Source organism: Entelurus aequoreus, linkage group LG08 (genome assembly GCF_033978785.1).
Source record: "Entelurus aequoreus isolate RoL-2023_Sb linkage group LG08, RoL_Eaeq_v1.1, whole genome shotgun sequence".
Taxonomy (NCBI): domain Eukaryota; kingdom Metazoa; phylum Chordata; class Actinopteri; order Syngnathiformes; family Syngnathidae; genus Entelurus; species Entelurus aequoreus.
Genome location: NC_084738.1, coordinates 20,603,090 through 20,618,506, shown reverse-complemented (window position 1 = coordinate 20,618,506; position 15,417 = coordinate 20,603,090). Strand labels below are relative to the sequence as shown.

At 39.0% G+C, this 15,417-nt stretch overlaps 1 protein-coding gene across 1 annotated transcript; it reads left to right on the top strand.

The window, feature by feature from the left end:
* ccdc78 (coiled-coil domain containing 78) lies at positions 1-7,623 on the top strand. The gene is made up of 14 exons (XM_062055897.1): positions 1-140; positions 206-331; positions 410-496; positions 1,597-1,941; positions 2,016-2,066; positions 2,141-2,229; positions 2,386-2,431; positions 2,682-2,789; positions 2,868-3,064; positions 6,326-6,500; positions 6,584-6,627; positions 6,707-6,788; positions 6,891-6,991; positions 7,055-7,623. Exons 1-14 carry the CDS (start codon positions 87-89, stop codon positions 7,128-7,130), a joined length of 1,581 nt encoding a protein of 526 aa, XP_061911881.1. The 5' UTR covers positions 1-86; the 3' UTR covers positions 7,131-7,623.
* The last annotated feature ends 7,794 nt before the right edge of the window (positions 7,624-15,417 follow it).

The window sequence follows — 15,417 nt, the reverse complement described above, 5'->3', positions numbered from 1 at the left end:
AAAGATTGTGTTGTACTGAACCATGGCAACATTCTGTTGTTGGATACAAGATGAGTAACAAACTCTTGACTAAGTAACTTGTAAAGATGGACACAGATACGTCTCCAAATCAAGCTCAGGACAAAACTAAAGTGGAAAATGTAAGTTAAAGGTAGAATTTTACAGTCATTTTGGTTTATAATACATTGTACTTTTTACCTTGCAGCCAGAAGACAAAAATGAGCGCCTCTCCATTAAAGTGGATTACTTGGAGAGCAGAGCTGCTCACCTGTCCACCTCCAACACAGATCTGTCCAACAGGTTTGTCCAAAGTGAAGAGGAGAAGCTTAAGGTATTTATAATGTAAGATTATTAAATGCATCCGGCAACCAGAAATATACAGTATACATGTATTGTACCGTTTCTGTAGCTATCAAAGGAGCTTGTGGAGGAGAAGCTTCAAGTGAACAAGATGAGAGCTCAGTTTGAGGAGGAGACATTGGAACTAAAAAACAAGGTCAGGCTACTAGTTTTTAAGGTGTTTTAGATAATAGTTTATATGTCACACCCTTGTGACTGTTTTTGACTTACGTTTTTTTCCTGTTTGTGTGGTGTTTACGTTCCTGTCAAGTACTCTTATTTTGTAGTTTCACTTCCCCTGTCTATCTGCTGAGTGCTGGCTCCCACACCGGTCATTGATTGGCAACCAGGACATACCTGTCCCCGGTTGCTAACAGTCTCCTATTTCAGTCCTTTTCCAGACTGTGTCAGATCGTTGCCTATTGTTCTGCTTTGCTTAATGTACACAAGATGTTTCCTACTAAAAAAAAGTCCTGTGTCTGGTACAGTTAAATTTGCACTCGCCTTCTTTTGCTTCCCCCCCCACTCTAGTTATGTGTTCTCCCACTCCCTTGTGAGTACCTTTTCTTTAGTATATTAAATCATATTATTTTACTCACTGTCTGCCTTCAGTCTGCTGCTTCGTGGGATCGCGCCTCAAAGCTTCCTTCCAGACCGTGACATTGTATCATTGGCACTCGTTAAATGTGACAGAATTGGAGTACTTCTGCCAGAAATATCGAGGAAATGCTGTTACACTTTAGGTGTTTGGTTCTGCCAGAGTGTTTAGGCGTTAAACACATACTGGTCTTTCCTCATTTCCTACTGTAGTCTCAGTAAATTCTATGGCTCTGATGTCTCCTGCTTTTTCTTTTCATTCCTGTCAGAAATACCTATTTAAGAAAACAGCCTGTTGATTAGTTTGAACGCTGCTGCTATCTAACTGGAGGCTTGTGTATCAAAGACGCTAATACTGAAAATCCTGCACCTCACTGAGCCCAACTATTTGAGAAAGACTATAAAAATGGGACCCATAACCTCCCTGCTTGGCACTCAGCAACAAAGGGTTGGAGTTGGGGGTTAAATCACCAAAATGATTCCCGGGCGCGGCACCGCTGCTGCCCACTGCTCCCCACTGCTCCCCAAGGGGATGGGTCAAATGCAGAGGACAAATTTCACCACATCTAGTGTGTGTGTGACAATCATTGGTACTTTAATCTTAAGTACTAGTTTAGGATGTTCCTGTATCTTTTTTTACATCCTCTCTCCCTATTCTAGATATTGAACCAAAAAGGTGAGATAACAGAACTCGAAACCGAGCGAGACAAATTGATCGCAAAGATCCAAACAGCAGAGGGTCATTCAAAAGTCATCAGAGAAAGCAGCGAAGAGTGCGCTTCGCTCAAAAAGAACTACCTGGCTCTGGCTGAGGCCCACCACAAAGAGCTGGCCCAGAGCAAGGAGCTGAGCGCAGAGCTGCTGACTTTGGCCCAAGCCCAGGATACCCTGCGCAGCCAGCTGGCCAAGCAGCACCAGAGGGCTGAGGAGACCACGCAAGGCCTTCATGGGGAGCTGGACCGAGTCAGGGGCCTCATCAGCCGCATGTTGCATAACCGAGTCAAGGTGGGTCTTTAGTGTTCAAGTGATGCTGTCAATGAACTCATGAATGACTGAAGCCACGACCACACTCATGATAGCCAGAAGAGCTTGCTGCTTTGAACAGGGAGCAAAAAAACATGGAAAAAACAGTAAGTGCCTCAAAGAAAAGTTCCTCATTATAATACTTGAGGTTGCCTCGCTCCCGTTGTTGTTCGTATTTCAGCTTTTGGGAAACCAGAATGAAATTAAGGACATGATGGAGGACATGAAGCGCAGCTATGAAGAAGAGCAGAGGAAACTCAAGGAGAAGATGTGAGGAATGCTTTGGATTTTTTTTCTAAAAACGAAACAGTCTGAAGATAGTGGTTGTTTTCATCTGCTCTGATTGCTCTTGTGGTCACTTAACTTCCTTTTTTGTGATGTGGTTTTCGGTCACTTCTATGCTGCGGTGGTAACTGAACTCATCAGTGAGTCGATTGGAAAAGAGCCGCAAAAACCATCTGAGCAGAGTCTGGTGAGCATATACTCACTCTCAAACTCACACTAAAGCAATTTTGCTGAGCATATACTCTCAAACTTGCACTAAAAGCCATGATTTGTTTAGAAAGCTTAGCATATGTTAAGCTAAATTGGACTGTTCTCATTTTTAATGCATGAAATGTATCAATGTGGCACATCCTTCAATTGGAATGTATTCATAATGGTTCTGATAAATGTGTGGTCTGTCTGTGCTGCTACTTCTTAAGACTTGTTTGTGCTGTCAGAGCCAGTTGAAGAAGGCTGAAGAGGACAACGCAAGGCTGCAGCTGCAAGTCAAAGAGCTTAATGAGCAATACCGTGCAAGACTTGTGTGTTATTTAAGGGACATAACTGTGAGTAGCTGCACAAACACATACAGACGTCTAAAATAAGTCACAGCACCTTTGCTACTGTTGAATGTTTGCCTTTAGGAGTATATCGATGGCCTTGGAGGAAACAAAGTGCTATCAGAGGGGAACAAGTTGAAGGTGTTTGTGGACAACATGTTAAGGGACGTCCGCTCATCCTACAGAGCTCGCGAGGAACAGCTCGCTAGCGCCGCTCGAGATTACAAAAAGAATCTTCAGAGGATTACCAAGACCTATCATGTCCTAATGAAAGCATACAGGTAATATTTTTGGCTTGGACTGTTTGCAGTAGATAGTAAGTGCACCTCGTACATTTCAACAACCATTTTATTATATATTCTCAATTGACAATATAGAAATGAAGCTTGGATAAAATTGTAGTACTAGAGTAGTCAGTGTACAACTTGTATAGGGCGTCGCCGCTTCATATTTGGGCTGCGATATTAGCAAAAAATATATATATATATATTTGATTAAATCATCTTATTTTTAAAATCTCCAATAGAAGTGCTCTGATACAAGCAGTCCTGCAGCGCGATTATTTGTGCAAAGCTTGATAGCTAGTTAACATCTAAATATCCTCCAGTAACCACACAAGTTTGGTCTTTTCTTGTATGTTCGTAAAGTAATTCACAAACGGTAAACATGGTAGGCTACAGACTATACTACAGTAGTATACTACAGTAGTACAAAATGAAATTCAACCAAAACTCTAAACAAAATAAACTTTGTACAATTTTGCAGTGCAAATCGACAATTAGTTGAGAGACAGCTCTTAACTCAACACACTCAAATTGGGGGACTCTTAAGTTGAGTTACCACTGTAATATGTTTTCATAATACAATACAGTATTTACATTATATTGTAAAAAAAAAAAAAAACACTTTCAAGTTAACCCCAAAAATTTGAAAAGGTTTATTGATTTGTTCCGAATCCTACTAATATTAGATAACTATTCATTAGATGGAAAAAAAAAAGAGAACCTTACAAATGACATTGCCTTTTAACTTGACTTTTTTCGCTTGAATGTCATAAGGGGGTACCCTTACCCCCAAAAATTCTGAAGTTGTCTTGCTTCAACGGCATATTACTGGTCCTAAAGTTGAGGGAGACATTCCAAATCCTCATCGGGAGACCCGACAAGACCTGAAAGTGGCATAAATCTAATATTTTGCCCCTTTTTTTCGCTTGAATGTCGTAAGGGGGGACCTTTACCCCCAAAATTATAAATTGTCTTGCTTTAACGACACAATTTTCTGCCTGAAAATGGCAGAAAATTATTATCCCCCCAAACCCTCTTTTTTCGAGTATATTTTCGCAAAATATATATTGCTTAAATGGCGTAAGGGGGAATCTTACCCAAAAAATTAAAAAATTGTCTCACTTCAATGGCACATTACTGGTCCTAAAGTTGAGGGAGTCGTCACAAATTCTCATGGGAAAATTATGACGACAACCAAAAATGGCAGAACATTTATATTTTTCCCCCCCTTTTTTTTCTTCTCTAAAATATCGCAAGGAGGGATGCTTACCCAAAAAAATTTAAAATTGTCTTGCTTCAACGGCACATTACTGCTCCTGGATTTGAGGGAGACGTTCCAAATCCTCATCGGGAGTCGCAACAAGACCTGAAAATAGCGAAAAACTTAATTTTTCCCCCCTTTTTTTTTTGTTTGCTTAAATGTCATAAGGGGGATTCTTAACCCCAAAATTATAACTTGTCTTGCTTTAACGACACATTACTGGTCCAGGAGTTGAGGGAGACATCACAAATCCTCATGGGGAGTCCCTACAAGACTCGAAAATGGCAGAAGGGGGGGTGAAATAAAAATAAGTTTTTTTTTCATAAAGAAATACAATCATGTGTGCTTACGGACTGTATCCCTGCAGACTGTATTGATCTATATTGATATATAATGTATAAATTGTGTTTTTATGTTGATTTAATAAAAAATAAATATTTTTATTTTTATTTTTTTCATAAAGAAATACAATCATGTGTGCTTACAGACTGTATCCCTGCAGACTGTATTGATCTATATTGATATATAATGTATAAATTGTGTTTTTTATGTTGATTTAATAAAATATACATTTTTTATTTTTTTTATTTTTTTATTTCTTGTGCGGCCCGGTACCAATCGGCCTGGTGGTTGGGGTCCACTGACCTCTACCATTGAGTTCCACAGCCTCCCAGTCTTGGGATGGTTCAGATGACAGTCCCTTGGCTAGTCCTGTTGAAACACACCCTAACTTGGTAGAAGGAGTTGAGTCAGAGGTTGTGGGTAATCAGTCTCCTGCTGAAGAAATCAGTACCCCACTAAATAGGACAAGTGAAGAAGAATCAGACATGACAATTGGAATTCGAGCTTTTGCGGATGACAAGGGAAATCCTGCAAATGGAGATATTGTGAAGGTTCTACAAGATGCTGAGCCTGACAATGCATCATCTGCAGCACCTGACAATGAAACTGAAATAGATGGAGACACAATTGATGCCAAACGGTGATCAAGTAGATCACGACATCCCCCCTGACCGTTTTCACTACATTCATTAAGGAATACAATTATTGACTTTTGCGCGAACTATTTTTCCCAACTTTAACCAAGCACTTGAAACTGTTAGTGACTATGATAGTTATTTTATGAGCCCAAGACCAAAGCATGAAAGGGCTCGTGTGGATTTAGGAGGGGAGGGTGTAACCGGTGTAAAAAATATGGTTACTAAACCCATCCATGTAAATTAGAGGCAATTCCCAAACCCACAACATGGTGGCATTTAGTAAGCACTGACGCCAGTTGCCACTATTTAGATGAGCCAGGAAGCAGACACACTAAAGAAGCCTCTGGTGCAAAAGACAGACACAAGGAGCTTTTTGCATCGAGTTATGCCTTTTGCTGAGCTTTAATAGTTTATTTGAAAGACCGAGATTGAATCAGAACTGTCATGGTTCAGTAGTGAGCCAACCCCAGGAACAAGACAAGCGGACAAGATGGCACCGCAGGTTGGCAAGCTGCAGCATCTGGTCTGAGGACCTCAAACTTCAAATTCCCTCAAAGTGACTCAGATAAGAACACAACAAAACAAAAACACTACCTGGGTAGTAGTAATAATAGGGATTATGCAAGTCTACACACAACACTTTGAAGAACTCTTTTTCTGTAGAAAAATGTTTTGTATATAATATGAGTGGTGTGTTGACAGCTGTTGTGAAGCAATAAATGTTCAATTGTTGATCTTCCACAATTATATTTTTATGACTATTTTCTAGAGTAATTTATTCTAAAATAAGGGTACCAACACTACGAACCTAGGACGATTGTGTCATTAAGTTGGTTGACTAAGTAACACTAAAGGCGCTACAATTGCAATAACTTTTGATTACCGGTATTTCATACACTTGCTTTTGCATACAGTACTTTGTTTAAAATGTAAAACATGTGACTTTAAGACCACAATGTTACTGGTGGCACAGGTTATTAGTGTACTCAAAATAAATGTTCATAATCATGTTCGTAGGACTCAGAGAGAGCAGATTTTGTCCAAACCAGAAAACAGTCTGGACCCTGGACCTCCAGAAGCGTATTTCATCGTGGAGCCCACTGAGCTGAGAGAGGAATCCGAGAAGGTTCTCCAGCAGCTTGAGCAAGACAAGTCTAAACTGGAGAGTCAGTGGCAGGTGGCTCGAAACCAGGTAGCAGAATTCTGTGTGTTTGCTTCTCTTTGTTCTAAATCCTGGAGGATTTTACTAAGTGAGGGGTGCAATTTCTCTTGCAGGTGGCAGTCCTTAAAACTCTTTCTGGCTCTTCAAGCTGCCAGGAGTGAGTTGTCGCTTTTGTATTTTGATACGTGACAAAAGTGATGAAGTGTTCATGAGAACCATACCTTCTCTTTCTTCAGGATGCCAAAACTAGAGAAGATATTCGAAGAATCCTGGTTGGTCATCAGGGAACAGCTGAAGGAGATAACCGACTCCACGCTGGTACGTGAAACTATATCACCACTGCAAATCCTCAATGGTCCAAAATCATCTTATAGGACACTTAATCGTATGTATAATATGAAATACTCTCATTTGTTACAGGAGAGCTATGAGAGAGAGCAGAAACTTCTCATCACCAAAGCAAACGTTGCTGAAGCACAGGTGTCACAGCTGCAGGACTACATTGACAACCATCTGGACAGGTCAGAAGGCTATTTAGTCTTTTTCTGGAAATATATAGATTGATATTAAGTTTTTGCCTGCAGGTATAAACAAGAGATTGCAGATCTCAGTCTTCTGCATGGGAAGGAGGAGGCATCACGGACACACAGCACTCACTAAGTCACTTATCATTATTGTTATCTCATTATTTCATTCTGTAAATGACACAATTAAGATACCCATTCCACACTTCATTCATGAGATCACTAGGTGGTGTGTTGTCCCCCTTTTCCCCTGCGGTGACATTCCCAAAGAAATCCGGCCTTGAGAAAAAAATGCCTGGAATGTTTGTAAAGCTTATGTCAATTTCACGAGCTCAGAAGAAGAAAGAGCGGCGACAATGAGGGGTCACCCTGGTGAGAATAATGTCATTACATGTTACCCAGACGCGTACACGCCCGTCCCTAAATGCTTTCTGTTCAATGCTGCAGGGCGAGCCCAGGCTTTTTCCCAGAATCAGCCTTCATATTTATTACCTCCCCTTTAAAATTCATTTAAAGAGTGAATGGAGCCCCCCAGTGACTTTAATGGCACAATTTATAACTGACTTAAAAGCTTAAGGAAAACTTTAAATAAGTTTCATCTAAAATTGAACTAGTCATGGGGAATTACAGTATGGGAAAAGTGTCATGCAGACATTTCACCCCAATCCCCTTTTGAGGGCTGCCTCATGGGAGGGAGGGGGTCTGGGTGTGAAAAGTTTGAGAGGAATGGGAAGTGGGATTTTGTTGGTCATGTATTACACTCCCAGGGCCCCGGGACTGGGGGATGGTGTGGTGGCGGGGGTGCAGCTTGGGCCTGTGCCAACATAGTCACTGTGCCAAAGCGCTGGGGAGCACTCCTCGCACCGCCGGCTCTGTGGGAAAATCAAAAGCAGGTTGGTTCTTTTTGCTGCGCTGCCAACAAAGACGGTGTGTTGCAACTGTTTGCGAAATAATCTGTCGCAAACATCTACCAGTAATAAAAAGATTTTCAGAAGTAGAAACAGTCACTTAAAAGTATGACTATACAGTGTTTTTTCAATTATAAATGACAAATTTGAAAGAAATACCTGAAAATGCAGTAAGTAGCAGACTCGGTCAATAAATGATGAACAATGTCCCCATTTTAGGTGGTTGCTTCCGCAAAGGTTAAATGTAAAACATTGATTAGGGGACCTATGATGATTACATTTAAAAAGACTTCCTTGTGGCCCAGATAAAAGTTGTTGGATATGCTTTGGTGTAAATCTTGCTACACAGTCACTTTCATAACCCGTTTTTTTAGTCTGTCTGCATGATGTTTGTTTCTGAAGGCGTTCCTAGATTCCAAATATAACCACATCTCACCCTCTTAAAGTACAAGTAGATTGGAAAAACAAGTTTACTTTATGCGCTTGTTTCATTGTATCCATTAAACCATATCCAATTGCCTTTACAATCCGCAAAATATGTGAAACCACAAAATGCCACAAATTCGGTCAGCCATTTTTAATATTCTGCTCCAAATATCTTCGGTAATTTCCGTAGATTGTGCGTCACTGGAGGAACGCTTCTGCACTCTGACCATATTATCAGATCAGTCATACTGGAAAAACGCAAAAATTGGAAAGAGATTTGCTATTGATCATTCACAATCCTTATGTTAGACATGAACACAAATGCTTGGCTATTTTATATGCATTCGAAATCGTAAATAAATAGCGCACAATTGAGTCAACAGATCGAGGGTCCTCTATTGCGGCCATTATACCGTCTAAAAAATATCCAACAATATTCCATTTACATGTCATGACCTCAAAATTAACCAAATATAAGTGATATTGTTAATATAGACTCCAACAAAGATAGCATTGATAGCAGTGAGCTAATGCTAGCTTACGCTGCTATTGGTAACATGTTGAGCTGGCAGATGCTTTTGCTTTGCCTCAAACTTGCTAAAAGTAAATTCTAGATTACAATTCATGCATCTCTAACCTAGTAGTAGACAAATGTGGCCATGGACCGAGAGGCTTGTCGATTTTGACATCCCCCAAGATGGCAAAAAAGACACAAAATTGAGTGTGTGAATGTGAGCGTGAAAGCTTTTCTGTCTATCTGTGTTGGCCTTACGACGATGTACACCTTAAGCAGGGGTCGGCAACCCAAAATGTTGAAAGAGTCATATCTGACCAAAAATACAAAAATAAATTCTGTCTGGAGCCGCAAAAAATGTAAAGCCTTATATAAGTGTTAAATTGAAGGCAACACATGATGTGTCTATATTAGCTATATTAGACTACTATCAAAATGACTGTGTCACAGGTTGATGCAAATCTTTGTTGACAGAAATGTTATAATGTAATATTTATTCTACACATTTTTACAACATTGGAAAACGTTACTAAAACGGAGGCTTTTCAGAGGGTGTGATAACTCCTGGAAATGACTGGCTTAGAATGGCCAAAGGTAAAGATGTGTGTGTTCAAGTTGAAGGAAAGGAAAACTACAAATAAAATTAGCTCAAATATACCTAAAATACGAGGCATAATGATGCATTATGTATAGGCTAACCATATTCTGAAATCCCAAAAAGAGGACACAAATGCGTGCCAAGGCCGGGACTAGGTGAACATTTGCCAATGATACTTGAACTTGCTTTATAAATAATATATTTGTTTAAATAAAGCATTTTTTCTCCTCTGTTGACAGCAGTGCTGGCGCTAGGAATTTTCAAAATGGGGTCCCATGGACCCCATCAAGTCATAAAAATGGGTCCCACAGTAATACATACATTTTATATTTAACGCTTAAATCTCTGGAGTCTACATCAACTTCAGATCTATTCCTCATTTCAAAATGTTTGGTTTTTTTATGTTGTTTTTTTGTTTGTTTGTTTTCCGCCCTTTTTTGTCAAACAAAACTATGCTTTTTTTATGGCAAACACACAAAATATGCAAAATCTTCCACCAAAAATATTTTTTCAAAGTGGAATATTTGATGTGACGTAATCGGAACCTTGGATAGGTCAATAATTCATAATAACATTGATTTTGATTCAATATTATGTTTTGAGCAACGACAGTTTGAAAGAAAAAAAAACAGCTTTGTTTTGTTAGTCTACATTGCAACTTTTTCTAAATTACATTTCACCTTTAAGCTTTTTAATTTCACTTTTGTTATGTTTTTGTTTATTTTAATAGTATTTTTAGAATGTGCCGTGGGCCTTTAAAACATTAGCTGTGGGCCGCAAATGGTAAAAAAAAAAATCTGCGTCTTTTCTGATTTCAATGCGTTAAAAAGACACAAAAAGTGCGTTAACGCCAACACTGCTTGACAGTATAACAAAATAAGTCACACTTATATTCTGTAACATTCACAGTTTTGGAAAAAAGTGCAGAGGTAGAAATATTCAAAATAACCTCTAAATTTTAATTTCCCCTCAGGGATTAATAAAGTATTTCTGATTCTGATTCTGATTGTGTATATATATATATGAGGTGGGGGGTTAGGGGGGGTGTATATTGTAGCGTCCCGGAAGAGTTAGTGCTGCAAGGGGTTCTGGGTATTTGTTCTGTTGTGTTTATGTTATGTTACGGTGCGGATGTTCTCCCGAAATGTGTTTGTCATTCTTGTTTGGTGTGGGTTCACAGTGTGGTGCATATTTATAACAGTGTTAAAGTTGTTTATACAGCAACCCTCAGTGTGACCTGTATGGCTGTTGATCAAGTATGCTTTGCATTCACGTGTGTGTGTGTGAAAAGCCGTAAATATCATGTGACTGGGCCGGCACGCAAAGGCAGTGCCTTTAAGGCACGCCTCCAATATTATTGTCTGGATGGAAATCAGGAGAAATTAGGGAGAATGGTTGCCCCAGAAGATTTTCGGGAGAGGCACTAAAATTCGGGAGTCTCCCGGGAAAATCGGGAGGGTTGGCAAGTATGTCAATCAATCCACTCCCTCGCTCTCTTGCTCTCTCTTGTCTCTGCCCCTCCCTCACGAATGCTGCTGCATGCGCACACCTTCACAATTTGTTTTGTTTTTAACCCCTTCTTAACCCTGGACGTACATTGAAAATACACGCAACCCTGACTCAAAATGCCGGACATTCGAGGCATTTAAGAAATCCCGCCCGGACAGCCCCGCAAAAAATGACATGTCTGGGGAAAAGAGGACGTATGGTCAGTCTAATTATGTACATACAGCTAGCATAAATAGCATGTCAGCATCGATTAGCTTGCAGTCATGCAGTGACCAAATATGTCTGATTAGCATTCCACTCAAGTCAATAACATCAACAAAGCTCACCTTTGTGCATTCACGCACAGCATAAAACATTTGATGGACAAATAGAGACAAAGAAGGAGTGGCATAAAACACATCTTTCTGTGGCCGCATCAAGGAAAGTTGTACATGCAAACAAACTACGGTGTGTTCGAGGACTTCCGAAATCAGGACAAAATGGGGCGCGCCAAATACTCATATCAGTGAAGCATGTTTAATGTAAACAGTGGGATTTCTAACAATTAGGAAGGTTTGTGTCAAGTTTGTCCTCCTACAGAAACCATATTAAAACAAACAAAAAAAATGTTTCCTTCATCCTTTTTACATTTTCATACATTTTTGAAAAAGCTCAAGTGAGCCACTAGAGTGGCGATAAAGAGCCGCGCGTTGCTGATCGCAACCTAAAGGGACTAGTGGTAGAAAATGGATGGATGTATGAATTCCTAAGAAAAATATGTTTTTTTAATGTATTTTTGAAAATTATGAATAGATTTAGAATTTGAATAAATAAGATTCAGATTTTTTTTTCAGCACCCCAAATATTTAATTCTATGACACAAAGCTAACTTTTCTTACCATAGGGCTACTTCTTCTGGCTGTCCCACTCCCATAAACTACCACAGTGGCTCACTTTTGCCTCCTGTAGACAAAAGGGGAATTGATGTACCGATGCTAATATGTACAGTACTGTATATGTCTTAAGTTCATTCATTTGGGCAATCAGTGTTCATAAAAATACATCACAAGTGAAGCTTATAATCAGCGTGACACAGCCAGTTAGCATTGCATGCTAACTTCCTATTATTCTCCATTGATTTGTTGAGTTGTGGACATTTTGTGCACAGATTTGTTTTGTGGCCAAAAAAAAAAAAAAAAGTATGAATGTGTCATCCTGTGGATGGGAAGCGCTGGAGAGGAAGTACCTCACATGTCCTGCAATGGGCCGCTCGTCAAGAGGCCCTTTGTTTTAGGAGGTTAATGCCTAATTGATGAGAACAGGCTTGTGTGCGCAGTGTGTGTGTGTGCGTGTATATGTGTGTGTGAGCCGGCGGCTGGACGAGCTGGTCATAATTGGAACGGACAAGGCTTGTGTGCCGGAGTGCACTGGGAAGAGATTTATGGGAATGCAAGGAACGGCAGTGGGAATGAGGAAGAAAAGGTGACAATGAGAAGGGAGAATGTGAGGGGAGTGGGAATTTGGCGACGATAGTGTTGCGATATCATGAGAACTAAGTTGTTAACAATGGAAAGTGGACAGGAAGTGTCACGAAGACACCACATGTGCTACTTTACTGCTTACGCATGTTGGGGCTTGATAGTAATTATACTTGACTAAATGCAAAGCTTTGCAATACTGACAAACTGTCATTTTGTGGGACACCTGTCTATTTTTTTCTGACAAGTTGTCTTTTGCCAGACTATTCATGTGGAGGTCCCCATCTCCTCTCCAGACAAGCTTTCAGCACCAAGGCTGGAGAGGCATTAATAGGGTGGGGGGTTGAGAGGGGGTTGCCTGCACTTCAGAAAACCTTGAAGAATTGGGCCTGAAAGCAAGAGACATTCTGGGTGGCTGCATGAAGGAGGAAAAAAAAGAAAAGAAATAATGACAAGTAAAATTCCAAAAAAAAACGGGGAGCTGGTGTGCATATTAAGTGAAGAGAAGGTTTGGGAGAAAAATGAACGTGAGGCTTGACTGGGATGAAAAGTAAAGAGGGGAGATAGAATTTAGGGTGAGAAAAGAAAAGCAGAGGTACAGTAAGGGTGAGAAAGACAGGGGTGGGATGGACCAGAGCGAGTGAGAATGAGGCTGAGGGAAGGAGGAGAGAGACCCCTCTGCTTTCCCACACTCCGGTCCGTTCCCACACTGGACCTGCCTAATCCCTGTCTTAATTGGGGGAGAATTCCAGCGCACATGTTCGCCTCGGCTGAGCGAAGGCTGGCAGACTGGCTTTATAGCTGGGTGGTGTGTGACATGCACCCAGTGAGCACTTTGCTGCAGTGTAAACATGTATGTGACTCTAGGCATGTCTCCCTTGGAAATGTATTCAAAACTAGCACACTAGATATTGACTTCCTTTCACTAGAAGTAGACATCTCTACTCTAGTTTTGCATTGGCCACATACACAAACAGTTTCAGGACTATGTCTACAATAGAACTGCATTGTGCTGTAAAAGTATTTGCACAATTAAGTTAAGCCATATTGTGCATTGGATTGGTCGACTTCTAATTTACTCAACATGCAAAAACCAGACATTGAAATAATCTGTTTCAGTGTCAAACTGTCCCCCTCATGAAACCTTTTCTAATTGTATAAACAATGTGTTAAGGAACATGTTAATGTTTCTAAAACAAAATAAACAAGACTAACTGTTTAATGACTTAAATCAGTGGTTCTCAAACTTTCTTCACCAAATATCACCTCAGAAAGAACTTGGCTCTCCAAGTACCACCATAATGACCAACATTAAAATACGGTAGTGTAGTAGGCCTAAGTGTTCATTAAAACGAGGCAAAGGTTTTATTTAAGAAATATATTTAATATTTTTGGTCAATGTAATATTACAGAGTTTGAACAGTAACACTGTGTTTGAATATAGCAAAAATAAAACACTGTACTGAAATTAAGTGATTCTTTGCCGTACCACTAGAAGGAGCCTGCATACCACTTGGGACAGAGTGGTGTATAAAGAGAGTATGGCCAACTAAACAACAAGCGCCATGACTGCTACCAAGGACGTGTGTGGCTGTGCCGGCATGCATGCAATTGCTGTCGTTTTGATGTTAATTTTTCTGACAAAATAAACCTAAATAATACGTCTATATGTAGTTCTAAACATACTCTAGCTCATTAACTTACAATAAAACATGCTTTTATTTTATGAAAGTACTTAACAAAAAAAATTCAAATAACTGAAAAAATGTTTTATATTCTAGTTTCATCAAAATAACCACCCTTTTCTCCGATTACTTTTTCGCACACTCTTGGCATTCTCCCGATGAGCTTCAAGAGGTAGTCACCTGAAATGGTTTTCACTTCACCGGTGTGCTTGAAGCTCATCGAGAGAATGCCAAGAGTGTGCAAAGCAGTAATCCGAGCAAAGGGTGGCTATTTTGAAGAAACTACAATATAAAACAAGTTTTCAGTTATTTCAAATTTGTTTGTAAAGTACATACCTCCACATGTGTTCATTCAGAGTTTTGATGCCTTCAGTGACAATCTACTATGTAAATAGTCATGAAAATAAAGAAAACTCATTGAATGAGGAGGTGTGTCCAAACTTTTGGCCTGTACTGTGTGGGTGTGTGTGTGTATATATATATATATATATATATATATATATATATATATATATATATATATATATGTGTGTGTGTGTGTGTGTGTGTGTATGTATATATTCATATATATATATATATGTGTGTGTGTGTATGTATATATTCATATATATGTATGTATATATATGTGTGTGTGTGTATGTATATATTCATATATATGTATGTATATATATGTATATATATATGTATGTACAGTATGTATGTACGTATGTATAATATATATATATATGTGTATGTATATATTCATATATATGTATGTATATATATATGTATGTATGTATGTACACTATGTATGTACGTATGTGTATATATATGTATATGTATGTATATATATATGTATGTATGTATGTACAGTATGTATGTACGTATGTGTATATATATGTATATATATATATGTATATATATATATATATATACATACATACATACATATATATGAATATATACATACACACATATATATATATATATATTTATATATATATATATATATATATATATATATATATACTGTATATATATATATATGTGTGTATTTATATATTCATATATATGTGTGTATGTATGTACAGTATGTATGTATGTATGTACGTATGTATATATATATATATATATATATGTGTGTGTATGTATATCCATCCATCCATTTTCTACCGCTTGTCCTTTTTGGGGTCGCGGAGGGTGCTGGAGCCTATCTCAGCTGCATTCGGCGGAAGGCGGGGTATACCCTGGACAAGTCGCCACCTCATATATATTCAAATATATACACATTCGATTAGATTTTTCTATCGCCGTTATCAAAATTGATGTAACTTGGCTATGATACTA